A 26047-nucleotide genomic window follows, 5' to 3' on the forward strand; every position below is an offset into this window, starting at 1 on the left:
TAGATGATCTGTTTCTGCTGAATGTCTTTTCTATAGATACTTCCATGGGCACTATTCTTCTGAAATTGCTTCTATAATTCCCGTTCTCTCTTCCAACGCAGTCCGAACATGAACTGCAACCAGTCAGCATCCTTTTACTGTCCAGCTTCAAACTCACAGAACTAACTTTTCCTCTTCCTCATTTATTTATTTAACCCATTTTCTGGAACGACCTCCCTTCATTTATTCATTCAACTTCCATTTTCTGGAATGATCTCCCTTTGTACTTATTTCCTGAAAATTACAATCTACTGAAATTTAAGTGTAATGTCATCAGGTATCTTCTTTCATCTTCTCTACCTTGAACCCATGCACAACATTGAGTACTATAGGTTCTAATACCTCTCATGCTTGGGGGTTTCATTGAAAAAAAAAAAAATAAAAATAATGAAAATTTGAAAACACACACTAATTTTATGTAGAGAGTAAGCTCACATCCAATTTCCAAACAGCACATGTAAACTTTATCACTGTTGCTTCTTTCCAGGAGAGCTTTGAGTTTATTTGCATCACTGAACTTACCTTCTAAAGCCGTAGTTCAATCAATAAAGAGAAATAAAGAGATATAAAATAAATTAAAGACAAAAAAATAGAGAATTATTATTTGTAAACTAGTCACAGGTGTTTCCTACCTGAGCTGTATTTGTCTAATACAGAGGTAAATGAAGCATTAAGACAAAATAAATTAAAAGTGGTATTATAAAGTTTATTCATAGGACATCAGCTTTACAGATAACAATTGTGCTAATTGCTCCATGAGGCCTGTAAAAAAAAGATATATTGACTTGGAGCATTATAGCCAATGCTGCTGATGGGCCATAAAACTCTTAAGCAGGCAAACAAACAAAGCCCATAAAAAATCAGCAACTATAAATGTTCACCGAACCTGTAAGTACACTGGAATAAATTGCAAATCGATCAAATTTGAAGTATGTGAAAATGAGGGGGGGGAGGGGATGCCACGGAGCTCTAATTTGTACTGCAGTTTTTTTTTTATGTGCAACAGTATCAAAAGTTTTCCTGAAATCCAAGTACTGTATATGGTATCAAAATTCTTTTTTGCATCCAGTTCGTTTCTGACTGCATATCCAATCAAATGGTTAGACAAGATTTCCCCTTAACAAACCCATGTTGTGACTGACATATAACTGCACTTCTGTTTAGATAGTCTCACATTACTTCTTTAACCAGTGACTCCATTATTTTCACTGGAACCGAAGTTAAGCTAACAGGTCTATAATTACTCCTGTTATCCTTTGATCCACCCCTTTGTGAATTGGGAATACATTCACACATCTCCAGTTCCCTTGAATCCAAAGATGCTCTCATAATTATAGTTAAGAGTTTGCTTGCTTCCTTTGCTGCCTCCCTTAATATAATTGGATAGAACCCCTCCACCGCAGGTGCCTTTCTTATGTTTAACTTCAATTTCCCTTCTATTTTCCTCTCGGTTATTACAAAATCACTTAGCTCTCTGTTAGAGTTTGATAAATGCCTAGCATCCCCTGTTCTAAAGAATTCCTCCCATGTGAATGTAGATACAAAATACTTATTCAGTTTGTCAGCAACTTGGGTAGGATCATCAACAGTTGAACCATTGATATCATTTGAGCAATTGTGATTCATCACCTTCTAATATTTACATAAGTGAAGAAGTCTTTATTGTTTAACTTTACATCCTTTGCCAAAGAGTTCTCATAAACTACATTAGCTTGCCTAACTTCCTTTGTGACTTGATTTCAGACTAGTTTATATCTACCACTGGCTTCTGTATCACCTGATAATTTATGTGTCCCGTGCATTTTCCTTCTCTATCGTGAGTTCATCTGACATAGATTTAGGTCTAAGAATTGAACAGTATTTCTTAGTTGGTATGAAAAGTCTAGTGGCTTCTATGATTATTTCCTTGAATGCTTCCCATTTAGAATTTACTGATGGTAATATCATGTAATATAATTGGTCCCACTGTATAGAATTTAAAAACTGTCTGAGATGTCTGATAAGTTCAAGGCAGAACTAGACAAAATTTGGAGTGAATGGATGGATGAAATGGGAAGGTTTTTTTTTTTTTTTTGGCTTATGCTATATAAGCTTGCTTTCTTACATCATATGCTGCTAATGCTAACATTGATAAATCCATGGTAATGCATTTGGCAGCAGTAATTCCAGAATAACATGCCAGTTGGGTTGGACCTTGAGTGTGGTACGACCTCTGTGCAATGTGAGCAGGCTGCTAGAAAAGCTTATGGGGTACTGTCAATGATATACAGGAACTTTGCCTTAAAGGACAAGGAGGTGATTATACCATTGTTTAAGACAATGGTTAGGCTGCATATCAGGAAGCCTCATTTTAAAAAGAATCTTAATCTATTATTACAGATGCAGAGAAAAGCAATCAGATTAGTCAAGGACACAAAGTAATACTCTTACCATGGAAACTCTGTTCTGAAAATTGCAATGCTTGGAAAACTAGACACTTGCAAGGAGACCTGATTGAAATTTAAAGCTTTAATTGATTGAATAAACTCATTCAGAATGAGTTTATTCACTCAATTAAACACACAAACTAAACACACAAAATAAATTAAACACACAATTAAACACACAAAATAAATTAAACACACTTGGACAACACACAAAAGGGGACATAAAATTTAAATTGAAAAAGGATGGCTGCAGGATAAATGTGCAAAAATTTATTTTCAGCTAGAGAGTAATTTCGTGTTGGAAAAAATTACCATCTGATGTTGTGGAAGTGAGTAGATTGAATAAAAGTAAGGAAGAATTAGGCATATTATTAAAGGGGATGAAGTAGGGAGTGTTTTTTTTTTTTTTTTTTTTTCTGATGCTGTATAAGCATGCTTTCTTCCATCATTTGCTACTAATAATAATAATAAGGGGCTGAGCAATTGGGAGGAGCCAACAGTTAACATTGTCAAATACATTGGCAGACAAAAGAATTGCATCACTGGTGAATTTTGCAAACTGTGTTGCACTGTAAACCTACAATTGCACTGCATTGTGGGTTGTAGAAATGTTTGAAATCCATTTGTTAGATGGAATATATATCTCTGTGAATGAAATATAATAAAGACTTCACCTGATATACCTAATTGCCATAAATATCTTCCCAAATCATGCAAATAGCAGTCATGACAAGCAAACATACATTTTATTGCATTTACGTGTACAAACTGAAATGACAAGTTAATGTAATAGTATTATGTACTGTAAATCAGCAAAATAATCCTCAATAATTTAGAGTTCATCAACTTTTGGATATACGGTTGCCCAATTTCATGGTACTACACCTTTACAATGCTCTCCTGCAGCCAAATCTTACTTGTTGGCTTCTTCTGAGCAATTTTAGATGACATTATTACCAGCAATTTTCAATAGGGTTCAAACCTGGACACTAATGCCAGCATTTTTGATATGACTGCACCTTAAGGGAGAAAAACGAGGGAAAACATTGGTGTAAGTATGTTTTAAGCCTTGTGAGACAAGAAGACAAACTCATCATTAAATCTAAATAGCATAAAACTTACCAATTTTGCTGTGTGTGGCAAGGTGCTGAGTCCTGTTGAAAAATGCAGTTTTGGATTTCTGTGTGATGATCCCTAATAATGGGTTTCAGGCACTCCTCCAAGATAGCAGTATAGGTTTCTGCATTCACTGTTCCGTTAATAAACTTAATTCACCCTACCCCTTTGCTTGTTATGCATCCCCAGACCATCTGACTGGCGGGGTTCGAGCCCGTCACCACCAAATACGGAGGATGCGGAAAGGTCAGTGAATGACCACCGCATATCCCGGAGCAATATGGCCTTAGTTGCTAATGCTCCTAACAAACAAACAAACAACATCTGACTGGCGGGGAACTTTACAGTCGGTGTTATGCAGTCAGGATGGTATGCCTCCGATTTTCGTCTTCTGATATATCGTTTCCCATCCGAGCCATGCAGGTTGAATTTGGATTTGTCAGAAAAGATGACGGTGTCCCATTGCTCTTTTGTCCATGAAACATGCATTTTGGCCCAAGCAAGGGCTTGTTCCTCATTTGTTTGGTCACTTCTTCCTCATTTTTTTGTTCAACAAAGGCTTCTTCTTGGGCCAATAGGCATGTAGACCACATTCCAAAAGCCTTTTTTGGATAGTTCGTGCACATGTTTCAGCACCAGAGGCCATCTCAAAGTCCAGTTTTAGATCAGGAGCACTAGCATGGTGATTATGAAGGCATGCATAGTCGTTTAAAATGTCGACCTTGGGAAGGCGTAGTCACTCTCGTGCAGCCTGATCCAGGTCTTCTCTTCACATCACTGGTTTCTTTCTTTAATTTCAGCACCTAGGATACTGCTGACTGGTGGCAGCTTATTTTATTGGCGATAGCACGCGTAGAAAGCAACAGCTGCACTTGTTTTTTTCTTGGTGTCAAATGAATATATGGATCCATGCTTACACCTCCACAAAACAGGATACTAATGAGTGTGTATACCCTTCCAATGCTGTATTTATAGAAACGACTGATGCAACACCTTCCAATTACTGTCTGATGCAATAGAAGTATTATCTGATGCAATACCTTTGCTTTGCGACAAACAAAATGACTGTCATCAAACAATATCTTTTACGTTTCACTCCAAATGTTACTTTTTTTTAAGGTGATGCAGTTTTTTTGTCCACCACTGTATAACTGAAGAGATAGAGATGGTAGAATAGTAGATTATAAGTAATAAAATTGACAGAAACTTAATTCTGACTACAATAGCTGCATATATATTCTTTAGTACAGGTATTGTCAATCTGATGCCTACAACCACCACCATGCTTTCCCGAGATTAGAAAGTTTTTTCCCATCATGTCTTGGCTGTTTGCAAACACTGAGTTTGTATTGTAACTTGCAAAACCCATATCCATTTAAACTAACTATTACTCAGTGACAAAGATTTTCTCATTAGGCAAATGAGAACTGTTGCTTTAGCTGTTTTGGTAACATTCATAATCACGTATTGCTAAGACTTTGCATTTTTGGTTTAGTAATATTATTTTTCTTTTCAGATTTAGTATTATGAAACTCTAATTAAAATCATTAGATTCATTAGTAATCTCAATTCTGATGCATAATTTTTTTTTTTTTTTTACATCATCTAACTTTTATCTCAGGCCAGCCTTTTTTAATGCATTATTAACAAACATGTCACATTTTTTATGTGACATGTTTGTTAATGATGGGTAACCAAAAAAGGCAAGCAAAAACGTCCATTTTAAAAAAATAGTAATGGCAGTAAAGCAGGATAAAAAAAAAGCTATTCAGTAAACTTAGATGAAATAATGATAAATTTAATAGCAAAATATCTCTAACAAAATGTATAGTATGTTTAGGAACTGAGAAGTTGGGAGATATCCCCCCCCCCCACACACACATATACACAAAAGCTGAAATTTCTGCTCTGAGCTGCTCTGGATGTTGTTGTGATAAAATACTGATTTTCATTTGTTTATGATATATGCTTGATACAGTGCAATAAATGGGCTTGATGAGACTTTTTTTTTTATGATAGCAAGTAAAGCAGTCGTGTTAACTCAGAGTTATGTTAGGTACAGTTGTTATGTTAGGTTTGCAGTGTAAGTCACCAACAAAAATATCTTGCTATCCCAGAGGTAGATTGTATTGGCAAATGCTTATGAATTACTTTCTTAAAAAAAAAAAAGAAAAATCATGGAACGAAACTTACCTACATTTAGCATCACTGTGTGCAAATGTGAATATTTAAAATGTGAAACATGTAACAGAGTTTAGTGGCATCATCTACTGATAATCCAGCAATAGGATTATTAAATGAAGTACCTCAAAAATTAAAAATTCCTTGTTTGGGGAGGGTAGGATGGGCAGAATGAGTTAACCTATAGAAATGAAATTTTGTTGGCAGTCTCTGAGAATGTTGCATATGAATCCAGAAATTTTGAAATCAGTCATAGCTGCCAGCATAATCTGTACACACACATGTCCACAAACATACTGGCATCTATTTCACAGCAGCCAGTTCAGATTTATACACTGAAATTTGGTGACTTTTGTTCCTCAAGTGATGCCCAGACATCTGAAACATACTTTCCTTTTTTATATATAGATAGAGTTCTCTTTGTAATATAAGTGCTTTACTTTCCAGAGACTTTAATATGGTTATTAGCTGTATCAGCTCTATGGGGATTTTCAACACCTTTATTAAAGAGAGGAAGTGAAGGACTTGAATCTGTTTCTGAAAGAGGATTTTTAAAGCAGTGGTTTGGAGAACTGTGGTTTCTAGTTACTAACTGGAAGGTAACTATATTAACAGTTGTAACATTTTAAAATATTTTTATTTTAATTTTTAATATACTTCAATATACATTTTTCAACAGGAAGAGAATTTTTACTATAATCATACATTATTCTGTTATTTACATTACATTATTCATATTACACTATTCTATGAGCAATTATTGCACAGAATATCCATAACTTCTGAATTCCTGAGCCTATTGATGAACTTATAAAGTTTATTGCCCCCTCCCCACCCCCAAATCCCGATTCATACAGATTTAAATGAGAAAAGTCAGTATCATATCAATATTTTAGTACTTTAGCAACTTACTAATACTGAGACAGGAGCACAGTTTGAGCAATGCAGGCTAATATCTCAGGAAGCTTATTGGTTATTGACAACCACAGCAAAATTGTATCCGAGGTTTACAACAGTAGACAGTCAGTTATGGAAAGATGTTACACCATCAGCCTGAATATCTGGTCTCCATTTTTCACTTACTGACTTACCACCACAAAGACTGAAATTAAAGACACGAGCTATTATGACATTGATACAAAATATCTGTATCTGTAATGATGGTCTCTGTAATGAGACTCTGTTGATTGTTCAAAAGATCAAAATGTTTGTTTACTGTTTGATCTTGATCAGTGAAAAGCAGAGTAGCATTATACAGTATCATTCCCTGTATAATACCAAATTTTAAAGGATGTCCATGCTTTACCTTATTTTTTCAATAGAAAATAGCTTTATAGTTGAGTTTTGCTATGACAGTCAACAAATGTCAAGTGCAAACACATAGAGCAGAACAAGATGATCTTTGGGCACTATATGTTTCTCTGTCTTGTTGTTGAAGTATGACTGGCATCAAAATTCAGATTAGCTGCCAAATATCTTAATGTTGCAATGGTCATAATGCTGGCAGCAGCAGAACAAATTTGTCTTCAGAAATAGTTGCATTAATTTTAAACAAATGACATCACAAAAAAGTTAGCCAACTATTTATTTAAAAGATGAAACATTTGCTTAATAGCAAATTAACTTTTTGGCAATGTAATGTCATCTGTAAAAGTCTGTTTGAAAATAGTGCGAAACCAGAACAACTCGCTGTGAAGGCATGTTACATATTTCAAGGCCACATTTGTCATGCCCAGAAGCCGATGCGCCAACAACTAATAAATAATATATAAATATTTGTCCTGCACTATTTACACTATTCATGTTCACACTAATGCTGCAAGGCGCCTCCATAGCCAGGTGGGAAGGAGCAGCAGTACGTAGCACACGCTTCTTGATTAGACCGGGGTTCGAGCCCGTCACCACCAAATACGAAGGATGCGGAAAAGTCAGGGAATGACCACTGCATATTCCCGGATCAATATGGCCTTAGTTGCTAATGCTCTTTAAAAAACCAAATAATAACAACAATTAATGCTACCATAGTAGTGGAAAGCAAATATATTATCTTTCACCATTTGGGGAGAGCTCATTAATGTGATATGGAGAATATTGGCAAGGAAAATTAATCTTAAGTATGTGATTAATTTGCTGTTCTTATAAGTCACCTTTCTGTGGGGCTATTCCAGAGACAGGTAATTAAATCTGAGGACTGTTCCTGGAAAGTGGAGACATTTGGTAACCTGTAGCCATAAGGTCCACACTCATTTTGATGAAGTTCTCTTATAAGTTAGATTTCACATTTGCATTTCCTGCTTTAGCGGTCACCTTTCTGGGGAAACATTCTAAAATATTAGAATACTTTAATCTTCTCTTGATGGCATGGAATTTCTCTTACAAGTATGAACATTGGGCTGTTGGTTTTTAAGATAGAGTGTTAAGTCTCTGCATTCTTCAATGTTCACAAGATTACTAATGTGGTTGAATGATAGACCATACCTTGGAAATTCTGCAGTAATAGCTAAACTGCATGAAGGTTTGGATATTTGCCACCAGTTTACTCAACTGCTGCAGAAACAATAAAGCCTTTTCTTGGAAAAAGGCTTTATTCTTTATTCCAAAAATATACACTCATTAAAATAATACATAAAACAGTCGCTTTTGGCAAATATATTTTTTCTTTAGCAACTGTGTGTGACAATGTAATAAGTAGTGATACAGAACATATGGCTATAACTATGTGTACTCATGATGTCTGGAGACAGTTAATATTCCTATCATCATTATCAGTATAAAATGTTGATACATCCAGTCTTCTCTGAATACCAAATTTTAAAGGGGGGGGGAAACAGACCGTACGGTGTTTTTTTATATTTTTTTATTGTGATATATCGATGATTGATTTATTTTATTATTATTGGTACAGATTCCAGAAGATAAAAGACTTTAATTACAGTGTGGTCAATGATTTATAGATATTAATATGTATTATTATATCTCTTACCTCAGAGGAATTTTTCATTATATTAGGTCATTTATAAATTAATAATATATGTAAGAAAAAAGTATGAGGAGAAAAAAGGTCAGTGCATTTTCTTGATTTTATAAACATCATGATCCCTTACCCAAACTTGAGAACATGCCTGCTCATCTGATTCAAATCCCAGTAAATAACTGTTGAATAATATGGGACCCTCTGTATTTGCAAAGGATTCTTGGGATGCACCCATGTAAGATTGAAAGTTGGAAATTTCTAAAAATGAACATTAGTGAATGAATGTAGAACTAGTTTTGTTCTAGTAATTTAGAGTTAGTGAATGACTGTAGAACTAGTTTGCAAGGCCTATTTTTATTATTATTATTTTTTTTTTTATGAAAAACCCCAAACACTTCAACCCATTCATGTGTTGAAGGCGAGAAGATACTTATTGACATTAGACTTGAGCTTCTGTATATTGTAATTTTTAGGAAATACTTATGAAGAAAGGTTGTTCCAGAAAACGGAAGTTGAATGAATAAATAAGGGAGAAGAAAAGTTGGTTCTGTGAGTTTGAAGTTAGATAGTAAAAAGGATGTTGACTGGTTGCAGCACATGTTCAGACTACGTTGGAAGAGAGACCGTGAAGAGTGTTAATGCGCATACCCATTGCTAATAAAATTGGTACTGGTTTTAAAAGATGAATTCGTTGAGCGTAGCGAGTTCATTTTCATTTGCATTTTGGTTACTATTATTTTAATTATTTGTGTATTATTTTTGGTGTATCGTATTATTATTAGCATAGCGAGTTAATTTTTCATTGCATTTTGGTTACTATTTTAATTATTTCTGTATTATTATTAGCAAGTTCATTTTTCATTGCATTTTGGTTGCTATCATTATAATTATTTTTGTGCATTATTATTATCTTTTTTTTTTTGTGTTTGTCTGCTGACATTATGAACGAGAAGTGCCTCTCATGGTGATGTTATGAAGAGAAGTGCTTCTCATGTAATAAATCTGGAATGTGATTATACTGATTTCCAAAAGAACATTTAAGGTAATTTATCATAATTGATAGAACCAGGAAATATTTAATGAAATGTAAACAAAAAACACTACTGAATAGTTAATTATTAACTAATCCCAAACTTATTAACTAATTCCAAAATTAATTAATATGAATAAGAGATAAGCAGCAGCCATTATCAATCCACTGCAGGATGGAAGCCTCCTCAAACAATTCATATTGAGGGAAATGGACTATAATCTGCTATGCACTGGTTAGCAGATCAACCATATTTAGCAGTCAGTGGTTTGAACTGCAGTCTACTCAGTGTGTGTTACTGCACTTCTGACCACTCAGCTACATTAATATGAATAGTGTATGGATATTAATCAAAGTAATAATTTGAATTTATAGATGTAAAGGCATAATTGGGTTGGGAAGTTTACTCTTCCCTTATAAAATGTGCAGTTCTATATACTGTATATGCCATTCCTGCTCATATTAACCTTTTTTTTTTAATTATCATCCGTGGTTTTGACTTCTTTTTTGTCTGGGTTACTGACTGGCTGAAAGCAGTTGGTAAGTTCAAGATAATTGTGCATCATTATTATATAATAATGCTAGAATGTGTGAAGCTCATCTTTATGATTGGTGTTTTACAGGCACTGAAAGGGAAAACCTTATCAAATTTGCATGGCTGAAAAACATGTTCAGCCCATGTTTTTCAGCCATGCCCAAGGCTTTTGCTTTTAATGTTTACCTTCAAAACCCAAGTACTTATAAGTTATTGAGAAGGAAGATCAATTTACCAAGCAGAAAAACCCTGAAGCATTTAACATTGAACATTGCTAATAAGCCAGGATTCTACCCTGTTTTGCTGAATTGTTTAAGGAAGCAAATAACAGCTATGCAGGAAAAAGACAAACTGTGCATGCAATGAATAAACAAAGTGCATTATCTAATTGTGAAAATGATGATGCTGCTGCTGTTCTTCTTGGTCTCTTAAGCATACTGATACTTTGCTTGAATTAGTTCACCAGCAAGTCACACTGACAAAGTGAAAGAGTCAGAATCAACCAAGTACAGTGAGGATATGGATATTTTTGATGAAAATGTACTGGCATATGTCTCAGGTTACCTAGCCAGAAATATTTTAAAGAGCAACAATTGTGAAACATGTAAAAATTTACTATTAGCCCCAAAAGACCTTGATATTGAAAAAATGCTATATTTTAAAGCTTGAAATGGCCATCAAAGGAATTGTTGAATACAATGATATATGTATCGATATTTTCTGAAGTTGATTTGGCATTACATAAGGAAAATTTTGGAAAAAAAAACATGTTTGTGATAAAACATGTTTTATTTCCCTTGAGTGGATTGGGAACCACAAGCACAAAGATAATATGCAAAAAGCGCTTATTCAGTTTTTCTTGAAAATTATGTTAAAACGAAAAGTGAAAAATGTGAACTTGGCTTACTAGTCTAGTCCAGCATCAAAATCCCTTAAAAAAAAAAAAAAACTGAAATATGTTAAACACATGTAACTAGGAAATGTTAAACATGTGCTGTGAAAGCTAGAGGGAAAAATTGTGTCATAATTTTTTTTATTAGAGATCAGTTGTATCAAAGCAATATTAACTGACTATTCTGAACTACATAAAACATGACAAATCCACAAATAAGATACAATTTCATTTCAATTGGATGGGATTCTATTGTTTGGTGAACTCCAAACCACTGAGGTGTCTTCTGGTTTTCAGAGACATTCCAAAGTAATCTTCAGAATGTCTCTGAAAGCCAGACCTGAAGATTATTGTAAAATATGAAAAATACTGTTCCTTTTTATAAAAAAAAAAAAAAAAGTTCAGAATTGGCATCATAGTTTAAAAAAAAATGTTCTGATATTGTTGAAGATGACAGCTCTCACTTGTTTTAGTGTAAGGTGTATTTTGTGTCAACCGGCACCAGGGGTTTCCCCCATCTCCGCATTGCTTTTATTGTGGGTGTACCGGTTCACTGGGAAGGCCAGAGATTTAAAAGTATATGGGTATTGTAAAGTACAGTATCGTGTACCATTGTTCCTCTGGTCGTTTGGCTGCTGGGTCCCTACTGTGGTCCAACGTTGCCCACACCTCGCCCAGAATTCACAAGTCCGAATTCTGGGCGAGCGATAATTTGGAAGTGTTAAAATTTTGACGTGTAGGGCATACGCTTACGTACAGATAGAGTGGGGGGGGAGAAAGGCAGAAGTATGGGGCCAATAGGGAGGGCAACCCCAGGTTTCAGTGGGGCACTGGCCACAAGAAAGTCTTAAACATGTTTCAGAGTCTTTATCTGTATCAGTATCTTTCTTATAACTGCAGTATGAAAGGTGCCTCCGTAGCCAGGTAGGCAGGAGCAGCAGTGCGTAGCACATGCTTATTGATTAGACCGGGGTTCGAGCCTGTGACTACCAAATACGGAGGATGCGGAAAGTTCAAGGAATGACCACCGCATATCCCCGGAGCAATATGGCCTTAGTTGCTAATGCTCCTAAAAACCAAATAACAAACAAACCAGTATGAAAATTATCTGAATTTTGATGCTAGAGTTGTAAGAAAGATACTGTACCGAATTTTGTATTTGCAAAGGAAGCAAAGCTTATCTCTCAGTAACAGCATATCATCTTTAAAGTTTATGAAATCAAGGATTGTATTGAAGACTGTAACACAGTGCTTTATTATTATTAATTTATTTGTGTATGTTGCTTGTACTGGGCAAATTTTCGAGAATGACAGTAGCCTTGTGCAGGCGAAGTTTTTACTGCTCCTGGAATAGAGAAGTTTTTTCTGTTTTATTAGCTTAAATTGGCATATTAACTAGTTACGATACTTAGTTTAAAGTTTAACTTAGATAGAGATAGGTATTACTTAGTATCGGTAAGGGTATCAAATCCACGTGTTACAAGTTGCAGCTCCGCTCTGCTGAACGAGACGTTTTTTAGCCATATTTAGCTGCTTTATTGACCAATTGTTATATTAAATTATTTTCTATAAGTAGCTTATAGATCTAGTCAGGATCCTTAGTTTATTCTGAATTGAGACAGCGAGATTTGGAAGTTAATTAAAACTTAAGTGTCCGTAGATTTACCATTCATAACTTGCCACCATTGTTATACGATACAACGTTATATCCAGAACTAGATAGTGTTAGCTTAGTATAGTATAGTATATAATATAATATTGTCAGTTAATCAGTAAAATCTATTAATCTTGTTAAACTTCATTGTCAGTTAAATTGTACTTTTTAAATAAATACATATAACGACTTATATTTTACAAATGTAACATGATTAATTAATACATAACTTGATACGGAAGTTATATAAACGGAACTCGGATAATACTCGATACTGAAAAATATATATAGCGTTATAACTGTGTTGGGATACAAGTTTAGGGTTATAATTTTGTACTGAAATTTTATTGAAATTAAATTGAAATCATGACTCAGACCAGAGCAGCAAAGCAAAAGGCTCAAGCTAATGGGAGTGCTGTGGCTCAGGGGAGAACTGAGGGGGCCAGTTGCATTCTGAATCACAGCCTTTTAAAATGCACTGCTTGCTTGATGTTTGTGGATCAATCGGGTACGGGACATGATATTGTCATGGGGGATGTCTTTGTGTGTGTGTGATGTAAGGAGTTTAGGAAATCAGGCGACAACTCAGCGTTGTTATCGGCCTATATGAGAGCTTGAAGGACAGGGTGGATGCCCTCGAAGGATCTAAATTGAGAGGCCCATCAAGCTCTCAGCTGCCCACATCAACACCAGAGCTTGCACTTGGTCACCACTCAACATAGCAGCAACCCCCAAGGCAGAATGCGCCGGTCCCACAGGAACTAGATGTTGTTGGTGACTCTATTGTCAGGGAAACGGGAAACATGGTATGTGAAAAGGATAGGTGGAACAGGACCAGGGTATGTCTGCCAGGGGCAAAGGTTGATGACGTAGAGCAGATATCATCTTTTAAGGGCACAAAAGATGATATAGTTGTTTGGTTTTTTTTTTTTTTTTTTTTTTTAGGAGCATTAGCAACTAAGGCCATATTGCTCTGGGGATATGCGGTGGTCATTTCATGACCTTTCCGCATCCTCCGTATTTGGTGGTCACGGGCTCGAACCCCGGTCTGATCAAGAAGCGTGTGCTACGCACTGCTGCTGCTCCTGCCCACCTGGCTACAGAGGTGCCTGATATAGTTGTACACGTTAGCACCAATGATATTAAGAGTAGGAGACCAGTGGAATTACTTAACAAGTACAGGTCACTGTTGAAAAAAAGCCGTGAGTTTGGGTTGAATTTGAAAGTGTCTGCAATTCTGCCCAGACACGATAGGAGGGAGTATATGATGAGAGCCTTGTCGATCAATTCAGCCCTGGAAAGATTGTGCAAGGCTCAAGGGGCAGAATTTTTTTCAGCCTGGTCTGTACTTGTTAACAGGAGAGACTGCTTCTACAGGGATGGGATGGGATGGGATATACTTAAATAGAAAGGGTGTAAGAATATTTGCTGATGCTATGGAGGCAGTGTTAGGTGGGTTGGAAAACTGCAAGCTTGGTGGGATACAAAGACTAATATATTAACAGTAGCCACTGACAGAGGTGAAAGATATTCTTGCACTGCTTCTATTGGAATGAGCAGCAGCAGCCTGGAAAATAAGATTCAGGGTATTTCAGAGACTGCTGCTGATGCTGCGAGTCATTGCGGTACAAGTAAACACATGGGTTGTGTTAGAGTAGCTAAGAATAGGAACAGGTGCATGTACACCAATTCTAGGAGTTTGGTAAATGAATTTGATGAATTTCAGGTATTGCTCAAAACATCAAAGGCAGATATTGTTGGGATATCAGAGACGTGGTGTCACACAGATATAAGGAATGCAGAACTGGAATTTAGGGAGTACAATGTGTACAGAAAGGATAGACAGGATAGGAACGGAGGAGGGGTTATGCCTTTAGTTAAGAAACACATAAAATCCAAGGAAGTGAAGCTAGTCGACATCGCGGGACAGTGCAGTGTAGAGTCAGTTTGGTGTGACGTAAGCATTGAGAGATCAAAATTGAGAGTAGGAGTGTGCTATAAGCATAATGACTCTGATGAGTATAATAAGAAACTGTACAGGGAAATAGAGCGAGCCAGTAAATCAGAGAGTCTTATAATCGGGGATTTTAATTTCCCAGATATTGACTGGAATTTGTGGGTTGGCTTTTGTGGATTTATTGGATGATTGTTTTCTACATCAGCATGTTCGGGAGGTAACTGGAGGGAGTAATCAGATGAAGAGTATTACTCCCTCTAGTTTCTACATCAGCATGTTCAGGAGCCAACTAGAGGGAGTAATACTCTTGATCTGATTATCAGTAGTGATTCTTCATGCATCAAGAATCTGCAGATAAAAGAACCACTAGGTGGCAGTGATCACAGTGTGGTGAAGTGGGGTTTACGCAAAGAGATAACTACCATCAGGGGTAAAGGGAAGAGTTTTTGCTTTCATAAAGGCAACTACTATGGTCTGAGACAGTATTTAAATTCTATACAGTGTGACCAACTGATGATGTTACCAACAGCAAATTCATAATGGGACTCATTCAAAGAACTTATCTTGGAAGTTACTAGGCTTTACATACCAACTAAGAAATATTGTTCAAGGTTTAGGCCTAAATGGATGTCAGATGAACTAATGAGACATATGGCAGAGAAGAAAAATGCATGGGATACATATAAATTAATTGGTGATGTGGAAGCCTATGATAGATATAAGCTGGTGTATAACCAAGTCACAAAGGAGATTAGGTAGGCAAAGGCAGATTATGAGAAATCCTTGGCAAAGGATGCAAAAGAAAACAGAAAAGAGTTCTTTATCTATGTAAACTCTAGAAGGAAGGGGATGATTCAGATTGGTCCACTAGATATTGATGGTTCAACAGTTCAGTATCTTGCTCAGGTGGCTAACAAACTAAACGAGTATTTTGTATCTACATTCACACATGAGGAGTTATTCAAGAAGGGGAATGCCAGAGGTGAAGTAAACTTTGGCAGTGAGCTAGATGATTTTGTAATAACTGAGAGGAAAATGGAGGAGAAATTGTTGAGGATGAACATAAAAAAGGCACCCGGGATGGATGTGATCTATCCAGTTATATTAAAGGAGGGAGCAAAGGAAGTAAGCAAACCCTTAGCCATAATTATGAGAGTACCCATAGACTGGAGATGTGCAAATGGGACCCCCAATTCACAAAGGAGGATCAAAGGCTGACACAAGTAATTATAGACCTGTGAGTTTAACTTCTGTTCCAGGAAAATTAATGGAGCCACTGGTTAAAGAATCAGTGCAGGATTATCTAGACAAGACTTCAGTTGTAGCTCGGACACAGCATGGTTTTGTTAAGGGAAAGTCTTGCCTGACCAATTTGATTGGATACTATGATGCAGTCACAAAAGAACTGGATGCAGGGAATAACTTTGATATTATATATTTGGATCTTAGAAAGGCTTTTGATGCTGTTGCACATGGAAGACTGCTGCACAAATTGGAGCAGTGGGGCATTGGAGGCAAATTGCTGCTATGGATAAAGGGATGGTTGAGGGGGAGAAGACAGAGAGTGGTAATCAGTGGGCACTGCTCATCGTGGACTAATGTTATTAGTGGAGTCCCTCATGGTTCAGTGTTGGGTCCATTGTTTTCTGTATTTATAATTGATATTGATGATGGTATATCAAGCTTAATGTCCAAGTTTGCAGACGATACAAAGGTTGGCAGAGTTGTTAAGGACATTACTGACGCTATGCTGCTGCAACAGGATCTGGAAAGGTTGAGCAGATGGGCTGAGAGGTGGCAAATGAAGTTTAACATTGACAAATATAAAGTACTACATATGGGAAACAGCAACCCCAGAGCAACGTATGAACTCTGTGGTACTACACTGACAGTGATAGAGAATGAAAAGGACCTGGGGGTAATTGTGCAGACAGATATGAAGTTTTCTGAGCAGTGCAGATGAGCTGCAAGTGAAGCTCATGGTGTGTTGTCAATGGAATTTTTTTGGAATTTTTTTAGCAGGGATAAGGAGGTGATTATTCCCTCAAATTGTAGAAGGATATATGCATTATGGATAAAAATAAAACCCTTTATGTGTGGAAATTCTGATGTGACATGAAATTTTAAGAATTATTTTCAAAATTTATGTATAAAAATTGCCTGCAAACAGCTAATATATTAGTAGAGGGAAAAATCATGTTAGCCAGTGTTACCTTAGCCTTATGAGTCAGTTGTATATCATCAGATTGTTTTTAATATTAAGTAGGACTGAAAAATTTGGTATTTAAATTTTATACAGATATATGTGAGATATCACTATTTTGTTAAGAGTAGTGCTAGGCCAAACCAATTATTATCCAATTGCACTTACTTCTATTCTTTCTAAAGTAATGAAGAAATCAATTAACCACCCTTAAACTATCTAGAAACCTTCCAGCTGATCAACGATCACATCACCAGTATTGATTCCATCAGTGTCAATCCACTGGTAATATTCTGGTTACGTTACCCACATATAGACAAATTCAATGGAAAAGTTTGGTGAAACTCAAGCAGTTGCTCTTGACATTTCAAAGGCTTTTCATCACGTTTGGCATAAAGGTCTTCTAAATAAGATTCCATCTTACGGTTTGCCAAATGTTTTTTGTTTTCTCTCTGACAGCTCATTGCAGTGATGGTTGATGGCTCTCTGTAATAGTGATGTTCCCCAAGGTTCAATTCTTTCTCCCACTCTTTTCCTCTTGTATATTAATGAGCTTCTTTCATTGACTGGAAATCCTATCCATAGTTTTGCTGATAATAACACACTGAATTCCACCTTCCAGTTTGAGAAAACTTGCCCTGCACAAACAGCTTCAAATTCTCAAATATGCACTGCCAGTTCCTTAAATGCTGATCTCCAGTGGGGCAAAAATAACTTAGTTAATTTCAATCCTTCTAAAACTCAGTCCTGTCTTATACTCACAGAAAGAATTCTTCTGTTCCTATGCTTATCTTCAATAACACTCTGATTTCTAGGAAAGATCATATATCTCTATTGGGGATTACTCTGATTTCTAATCTCTTCTTGGCATAAGCGCATTATATACAGTTGTGCCCTCATATCCGCTGATTCAGTTACCCACAGTTAACCACGGAAAAAAATGAAAAACCTTAACAGGTACTACTTGCTTGTCCAATACGATGCTTCCCTTTATTTTTTACAATGTTGTGTATGGTTTGGTCACCAACAATTATAATGGTTCTTTAGAGATTTGATGGATGCACTGTTTTCAAACTTTTGAATAATTTCAAGTTTTTGTTTAATTTGAAAGAACAGCTCTTGTGTTTGCCCATCATTTTTGCGATTTCTAAACAAAAAAATAAATAAATAAAATAATAATAATAAAAAAAAAAAATAGTTACTATAAAAATAAAAAAAAATTCCGACATCCCTGACATAAATAACAAAACAAAATTTGTCCTTCTGCGGTGCGACGGAACACAATAATCGATGTGACGCACTAAATCAAACTAAACATTTGGTCTCTTCTTTTTTTTTTTTTTTTTTTTGTTTTGAGCGGTAGGTGCGAGATAATATGTACACTTGCGGGGATTGCAAGATAATATGTACACTAATCTCCCAATGATGACTTATAATGCTGGTTCTTATTGCTTATTTACGACTTGCAAAATATCTGTTTATACCCATTCTAGTTATTACTTGAATTTTATGATTTCTTTTTTTAATTTGGGGTCTTGAAATGTCCCGGTTAATCCAATCCTGGTAAATGAGAGTCTGCTATACTTTATTATTACCGTATTTAATGTTGGTAATGTCTTCCTGTGTGTTTAATTTATCAATTAAACTTTATTATACATATGCATGTACAAGAAAATCATGTTACATATGGGGTCAGCAGGTGATCACTTATATCCGCGGTTTCAGCCATCCACGGTAGGTCTTGGAACGTATCCCCTGCAGACACAGGAGTCTTACTGTATATTTCTTCCTCAGCATCTAAACAAACTGGGTTTTCTCTTTTGCTCTTGGTGTTACTTTTCTTCCAAACAGCTGTTCATCTGTACAAATCTGAAATCTGCCCTACCATGGAATATTGTTCCCACATCTGGGGCAGTGCCCCAAAATCATTCTCAGGCTTCTAGATTCCATTCAAAAGAGGGAAGTTAGGTTAATTAATCACTCAACTCTAACAAAGTTGCTCCACTTTCTGTCTCATATATGCTCTGTTTCTGCTGAATGCCTTTTTTATAGATACTTCATGGGCACTGTTCTTCTGAAATGGCTTCTATAATTAGCATTAGCATTAGTAGAGGCATATGATGCAAGAAAGCAAGTTTATGCAGCATCAGCCAAAAAAAAAAAAAAAAAAAAACTCACTCCCATTTCACCCCTCCGTTCATTCAAAATACCTGTCCATCCGAGCCTTAAATTTATTTAGGCTATCAACTTCCACAACAAGGGATGGAAGTCTGTTCCACCAACCAACTACCCTCTGGCTAAAGGCAAATTTCCGCACATCTATCCTACATCTGTCTTTACTCAATTTGAATTTATGCCCTCTCAGGTAATTATTCTCAGAAAGAGGAGGAATCCCATCGGCACTGAGCATGCTCAAACCGTTCAAGGCGTTATACACATCTATCAGATAACCTCACCGGTGCCTAGTCTCCAGACACTGTAATTTGCAAAACTTAAGCCTTTCTTCGTAAGCGCAACCCTTTGTTCCATTCACTAATCTCGTTGCCCTTCTCGTTACTCGTTCCAGCAGCTCTACATCCTTCTTGAAATTAGGCCTCCAGACCTGTATACAGTACTCAAGGTGTGGCCTGACCATTGCCTTATAAAAGGGAATAATCCCAAAGGGATTATTCCATTTTATAAGGTAATGGTCAGGCCACACCACTCTCAATGAATCATTGAGAGTGGATATGACACTAGTATGTTGTTATTACCTGCAAATAATAATGTTTGCACGTGCTCAGATGGCAATAATATTGAGGACGGTTAATATGCCCAACCTTGATTGTCTGTCTGTCTGTCTGGGAGACAGACAGACAACATCTCTCTCTCTCATTAATGGAAAGACAGTTGTAGTGTGAGTATGTGCATAGTTTATCTCTGTATCTATTGCTTTGAAAATATTGTTTATTGTTTTTTTTTCTTATGTATTGTTAAAATGTTTAAGCAAAAGAAAAAGAAATGTCTGAATTTCTGCTATATGTTTTACAACAAAAATTCAGAGAAGGAAATCTATAGCAGTGGTCTCAAAACCTTTTTGGTTGGGCACCCTTATTTTACTTAAAATGACTAGTGTGCACCCCAGAATAAAAAATTAGATATATAAGTTTAATATATATATATTTTTTATAAATCATTTACATGGAAGGGATTATATCCAAAAATCACATATAATCTTAAAAGATCACAAATAAAAAAAATACAAAACAAAACTAAATTCAAGTTCAAGTACAAAATGATATGAAATCATTACTGTAACAATGTACAAATTACTGTAACAGTAATTATTATTATTAGCCATATGGTGCAAGGAAGCCTGAGGCTTATGCTGCACCAGCCAAAAAAAAAATTTTTTGAATTACCTCAAGAGAGAGAGAGAAGTAGAAGGGAATCACCAAGAAAAAGAGTGATGATGATATCCAGCTCAAGACCCTGGATGTGCCAAGCCCATACTCACCAGATGTGAGCCCCTGGGGTTAATGTAATACTATTTGTTTTTTTTTATAAATAACCTACATGCTATGCATTATATCTGGAATCACATATATAAAATCACATATAATTTGAAAAGATCACAATCTAATTTGATGCAAAAATACAAAACAAAACGAAATTAAAATTAAAGTACAAAGTGATATAAATGAAATCAACAGCACTTTTTAGTAGGAACCACTTTTGTAAATTCCCAACTATGCCAACCTAATTGTTTACAAAAAACTCAGAGCTAAAGCAAGACAAATTAGAAAAAAAGCAAAACATGAATCCTGGATTAACTTCGCCTCATCCATTAACAAAAATACTGACACTCAAATTATCTGGAAAAAAATACAAGCACTCAATGGGAAATTTCTACCGCTGCAATCACCAATAATACAATGGAATGGGCAGGAATTATCTTCCCCTACTGATATTGCAAATGCGTTATCAGAGTCTTTTTATAACAATTCTGCCTCATCCTCTTGTGTGACCTCCTTTCAATACATTAAAACTAATGAAGAATGTCAAAAATTGAATTTTCAAATTAGACTCTCACTTCCTTATAACCAGCCTTTTACTCTAGTTGAGCTTAAGGAATGCTTAAGCAAATCATCAAATAGTGCAATAGGACCAGTTGGCATTCACTACAGTATGCTGAAGCATCTATGTGAAGCTGACCTTGGCATATTATTACTGTTCTATAACTGTATCTTTTCAGAAAATACTTATCCTCTGTCCTGGTGGCATTCCTATATCTGTGCTATTCCAAAACTAGGCAAAGATCCTACTCTGGTCCAGAACTACAGACCGATATCATTAACAAGCTGTTTGGGCAAAATATTTGAAAGGATGGTGCATAAGAGGCTCACCTGGTTTCTAGATTCCCAGAATCTTCTTTTTGATCACAATATGGCTTCCATAAAAACACATCTACCCTAGATTAATTGTAAAACTTGAATGCAACATATGAAATGCCTTCGTCATGAAACAGCATCTAGTGATGGTCAACCTAGATATTCACAAAGCATTCGATACCACTTGGCGTCATGGCATTATTAAAGATATGCATCAGTTGGGGCTGAGAAGCTTTCTTCCTCAAATAATTTAGAACTTTTTAAAATTATGCACCTTTCAAGTCCGATATCGAAATATGCTGTCAGCATCTTGCATTCAGGAGGAGGGTGTCCAGCAGGGTTCAATACTGAGTGCTACTCTATTTGCAATTCAGGTCAACAACATATTGGAAGATCTTCCAAAAACCATTCAAATATACATGTATGCAGATGACCTCACTATATCCTTCCAATCACAAAGTATGAATACTATCGAAAGACAGTTGCAAATTGCTCTATTTAAAATAGAAGCCTGGACCTTACGCAGTGGATATCGTCTTGCTGAGCAGAAATCCACCACTACTCACTTCTGCAAACTATGGTCACTTCATCCTGATCCTAAACTGAAGATCAATAACATGCCAATACCCCTTTCTCACACTGTCCGTTTTCTTGGTCTGGTGCCAAAAGGAAACTAAACTTTCAAGCACACATGACCTACCTTCGGACCATCTGCTTGAAGAAATTGAATATTCTCCGGTGTGTGTGTCATCTATGTCATGGGGCGCTGATCAACAGACCCTGATCCTTCTTTATCGAGCTCTCATCAGGTCCCGCTTAGACTGTGGCTCTCCAGTGTATGACTCTGCTAGAAAAACTACTTTAGAGAAATTGAACACGATCCAGCACAGTGCTCTGAGAGTTTCCTCTAGGGGCTTTCAGAACCTCCCCAGTTCAGAGCCTTTATATTGAAGCCCACGAACCTCCCTTACATCTTCGGAGACAAACATTGCTTTTGATGTATGCCGCAAAAATCCACAGTCTTCCCTCTCACCCTAGTTGGGGTTGTCCGTACAATACCGAATGGGAGTCATTTTACAACAATAAACCAAATGAAAACAGACCTGTTGCACTTAGACTTAAAGAACTAACTCAAACGTGGAACATAGAAATCGGCAATATATATCAGGACATGACACCACCTGATCCACCGTGGACAAATATTCCTGCAATTTACGATGATTATTTCCAACAGTGGGGAAAGAACACCTTGTCTTCCTTCAATATTGCACAGTTACATGAAACTCACTCTGCTTCTAATTCACAGGCCTGTAAGATCTATACAGATGGATCAAAAACTGAGACCCGACTAGGCGCTGCGGCAGTCCTCCCATCATTCACCACTTCTGTCTCATTACCTGTAGAATGCAGTATCTTCACTGCTGAATTAACCTGGCTCTAGATCACATTACTCAACTTTTAATTTTGTCTGCCTTATGTCAGAGACAGCACTGACTTGCTGTGCCATAAATAGCAATACCACCTCCTCTCACCCTGTAATAAAACAAATCCATTCTAAATTACTTGCGTGTAATGAGTCAAACCAAACTGTGACATTCTGCTGGATCCCAGTGCATTCTGGTATAGCAGGAAATGAAAAAACACATCTTGCAGCCAAATAACCAGATACTTTTATTTTACAGAATTGTCAAGTTCCGTATTCCGATTTCAAATCCATCATCGGTAAAGCATGTTACAATAGCTGGTCACTAATCTGGAGAGGTTATCCAGGAAACAAACTATACAAAATAAAACCAGAACCAAAGCTGTGGCTCTCCAGCTTCCGGAAAAGTAGACGAGAACAAACAATTTTAGGAAGGCTTAGGATTGGGCATACTCATCTCACTCAACTGCATTTATTAACTAATGACAGCGCTCCTCAATGTACATCATGTCAAGTACAACTGACCATTCGCCATTTGCTAGCGGACTGTCCCCACTTTCAAAACATCCGCTTAGACATCTTTAAATCAATTGCTAATATGCAGTCATCAATAAATTTAATGCAGATTCTGGGAGATGATCCTAATAAAAAAGGACTATTTACTTTCCTAAATCGGATAGGAATATATCATAAAATATAGTTATTATTTCATATTCACCATTAGAAAGACACAATATGCCCCTAGCAGCTATATGTTGTTAAACTCAACAACAACGGTGCTGCAAGAACTTCAGCCTAGAGACAAATACAGCTACGATGCTCATGTCGGTGGTACAGCCCAGCGATCGCCGCAAGCACAATCCACTCTTTCTTGATCTACATTTGTTCGGTAAGTTAAACAAAGATGGAAGATATACCCCGAGCCTGAATTGAGCATATGGCTGCTTCGTTTCAAGCATGGGTGAAACCGATGGCGTGATCAAATAAAGTTGCATATTGAAGTATTAAAAAAACATTTATTTATAATTTTTGTTTTCAATTATGTTTAAAAAAACTAGTTTTCAGAATTAATAAAATTGATTTATTGCTGATTATCTCGTGCACCCCTAGGGGTCACACAGCCAACTTTGGAGACCACTTCTCTATAGTATTACTAAACGTGCATAGCCTTTGTACTTTCGTTTCAAGATTGGTGATCAGGACAAAATTTGGGCACGCTACACTTATGTGCTGTTTTACCTATACCACAAATCTGAGGATAGGGCTAAGTGGGAAAATTAAAAGTATGCCTTTTGTTGTTCCTTATAGTGTGCTGAGAACCTCAAAGTGACATTGGTAATTGCTATTTCTGCATGACAAAAATATCAAAGATGCCCAGATAAAGCAAGCACAGCATCAAAGAGCCGCCTCCATAGCCAGGTGGGAAGGAGCAGCAGTGCGTAGCACACGCTTCTTGATTAGACCGGGGTTCGACCCCATCACCACCAAATACGGAGGATGCGGAAAGGTCAGGGAATGACCACCGCGTATCCCGGAGCAATATGGCCTTAGTTGCTAATGCTCCTAAAAACCAAATAACTAACAGCACAGCATCAAATATCCAAACATGTCATCTGCAGTAAGGCCTGTTACATATAATGAAGGCCTACCGATACTAAATCCCCACCCCCCAAATTAGCATTAGCATTAGCATTAGTAGAGGCATTTGATGCAAGAAAGCAAGCTTATGCAGCATCAGCCAAAAAAAAAAAAAAAACCACTTCCACTTCACCCCTCTGTTCGTTCAAAATACCTGTCCAGCTGAGCCTTAAACTTATTTAGGCTATCAACCTCCACCACAAGGGATGGAAGTCTGTTCCACCAACCAACCACCCGCTGGCTAAAGGCAAATTTCCGCACGTCTATCCTACATCTGTCTTTCCTCAATTTGAATTTATGCCCTCTCAGGTGATTTTTCTGAGCTAGAGGAAGAATCCCATCAGCATTGAGCATGCTTAAACCATTCAAGGCTTTATACACCTCTATCAGATCACCTCGCTGGTGCCTAGTCTCCAGACACTGTAATTTGCAAAACTTAAGCCTTTCTTCGTAAGAGCACCCCTTTCTTCCATTCACTAATCTTGTTGCCCTTCTCTGTACTCATTCCAGCAGCTCTACATCCTTCTTGAAATGAGGCCTCCAGACCTGTATACAGTACTCTAGGTGTGGCCTGACCATCGCCTTATACAATGGAATAATCACCTCCTTATCCCTGCTGGAAAAATTCCTGTATATCATTGACAATACTCCATGAGCTACTCTTGCAGCCCGTCTGCACTGCTCAGAGAACTTCATATCTGCCTGCACAACCACCCCCAAGTCCCTTTCATTCTCTACCACTGTCAGTGTTGTACCACAGAGTTGATACGTTGCTCTGGGGTTGCTGTTTCCCATGTGTAGTACTTTACATTTGTCAATGTTAAACTTCATTTGCCACCTCTCAATTATGGGATAAAGGAAGCAAGGATGAATATAGAGGATTCTTGTGGGCAGACTTTGCTGAATTGTCTACTTTGGCAGATGTGGACTACTAACAGAAAATTATAATGCACTTTGCAGCCACTCCCTGACTTAGATAAGGGTTGCGTTCCGTGGAACCTTACATAAGTCGGAATATCCCTAAATGCTTATGCAGTGCTTGCAACTATGTGCACTGAATTTGATTGAAGGAAATGCTGTGGAAACCAGCGCACCACCATTGCGTGCCATGAACTTGGCTTGCAGTTTGCCATAATTATCCTTAATATCTTCATAAATACTTCTTGCTTTTGCTTGAATGGCCATTGGAATCAGGGGCACTTGCTTCTGAATCTGATTTTCCATTCATATTATTAATAGCTTTTCCATCTTCAATATATCACCTGAACGCTGTTTTGTGATCACTATTGATCTTAAATGCGTTGTTCCTTTAACATGTTCTTTTATACACTCATTGCCCTTTAAAATAGCATTCATTGTTGAAGCAGCAAGACCTAATTCCCGTGCAATAGTTGACAAACTTTGTCCTGCTTCATACTCTTAATCATTTTCATCTTCATTTCTAAATCAATTTTGTTTGGTTTGCTAGCACTGCCACTACTTGCACTTTCCGTTGGTCACTTCCCCTTCACCATTGCAATAAGTAAATAGGAATGAAGAGAAGATTCTAAAAATTTATGTTTTTTATATGATTGAAGATTGCAGTGAAGGGGAACTCATTTCACCATAA

General features: G+C 36.7%; 1 protein-coding gene across 5 annotated transcripts in view; it reads left to right on the plus strand.

The window, feature by feature from the left end:
* Window positions 1-26047, plus strand: part of LOC150085559 (transmembrane protein 234 homolog) — a 126646-nt gene that overhangs the window by 14970 nt on the left and 85629 nt on the right. For all 5 annotated transcript variants that reach the window (XM_090373344.1, XM_090373346.1, XM_090373343.1 and 2 more), the window contains exon 2: window positions 6210-6361. In XM_090373344.1, coding sequence (XP_090229470.1) covers window positions 6210-6361 — 152 coding nt within the window. The remainder of the gene's footprint in view (window positions 1-6209; window positions 6362-26047) is intronic.

This window comes from Mastigoproctus giganteus, chromosome 5 (genome assembly GCF_048544385.1).
Source record: "Mastigoproctus giganteus isolate SK-2022 chromosome 5, ASM4854438v1, whole genome shotgun sequence".
Taxonomy (NCBI): Eukaryota; Metazoa; Arthropoda; class Arachnida; order Uropygi; family Thelyphonidae; genus Mastigoproctus; species Mastigoproctus giganteus.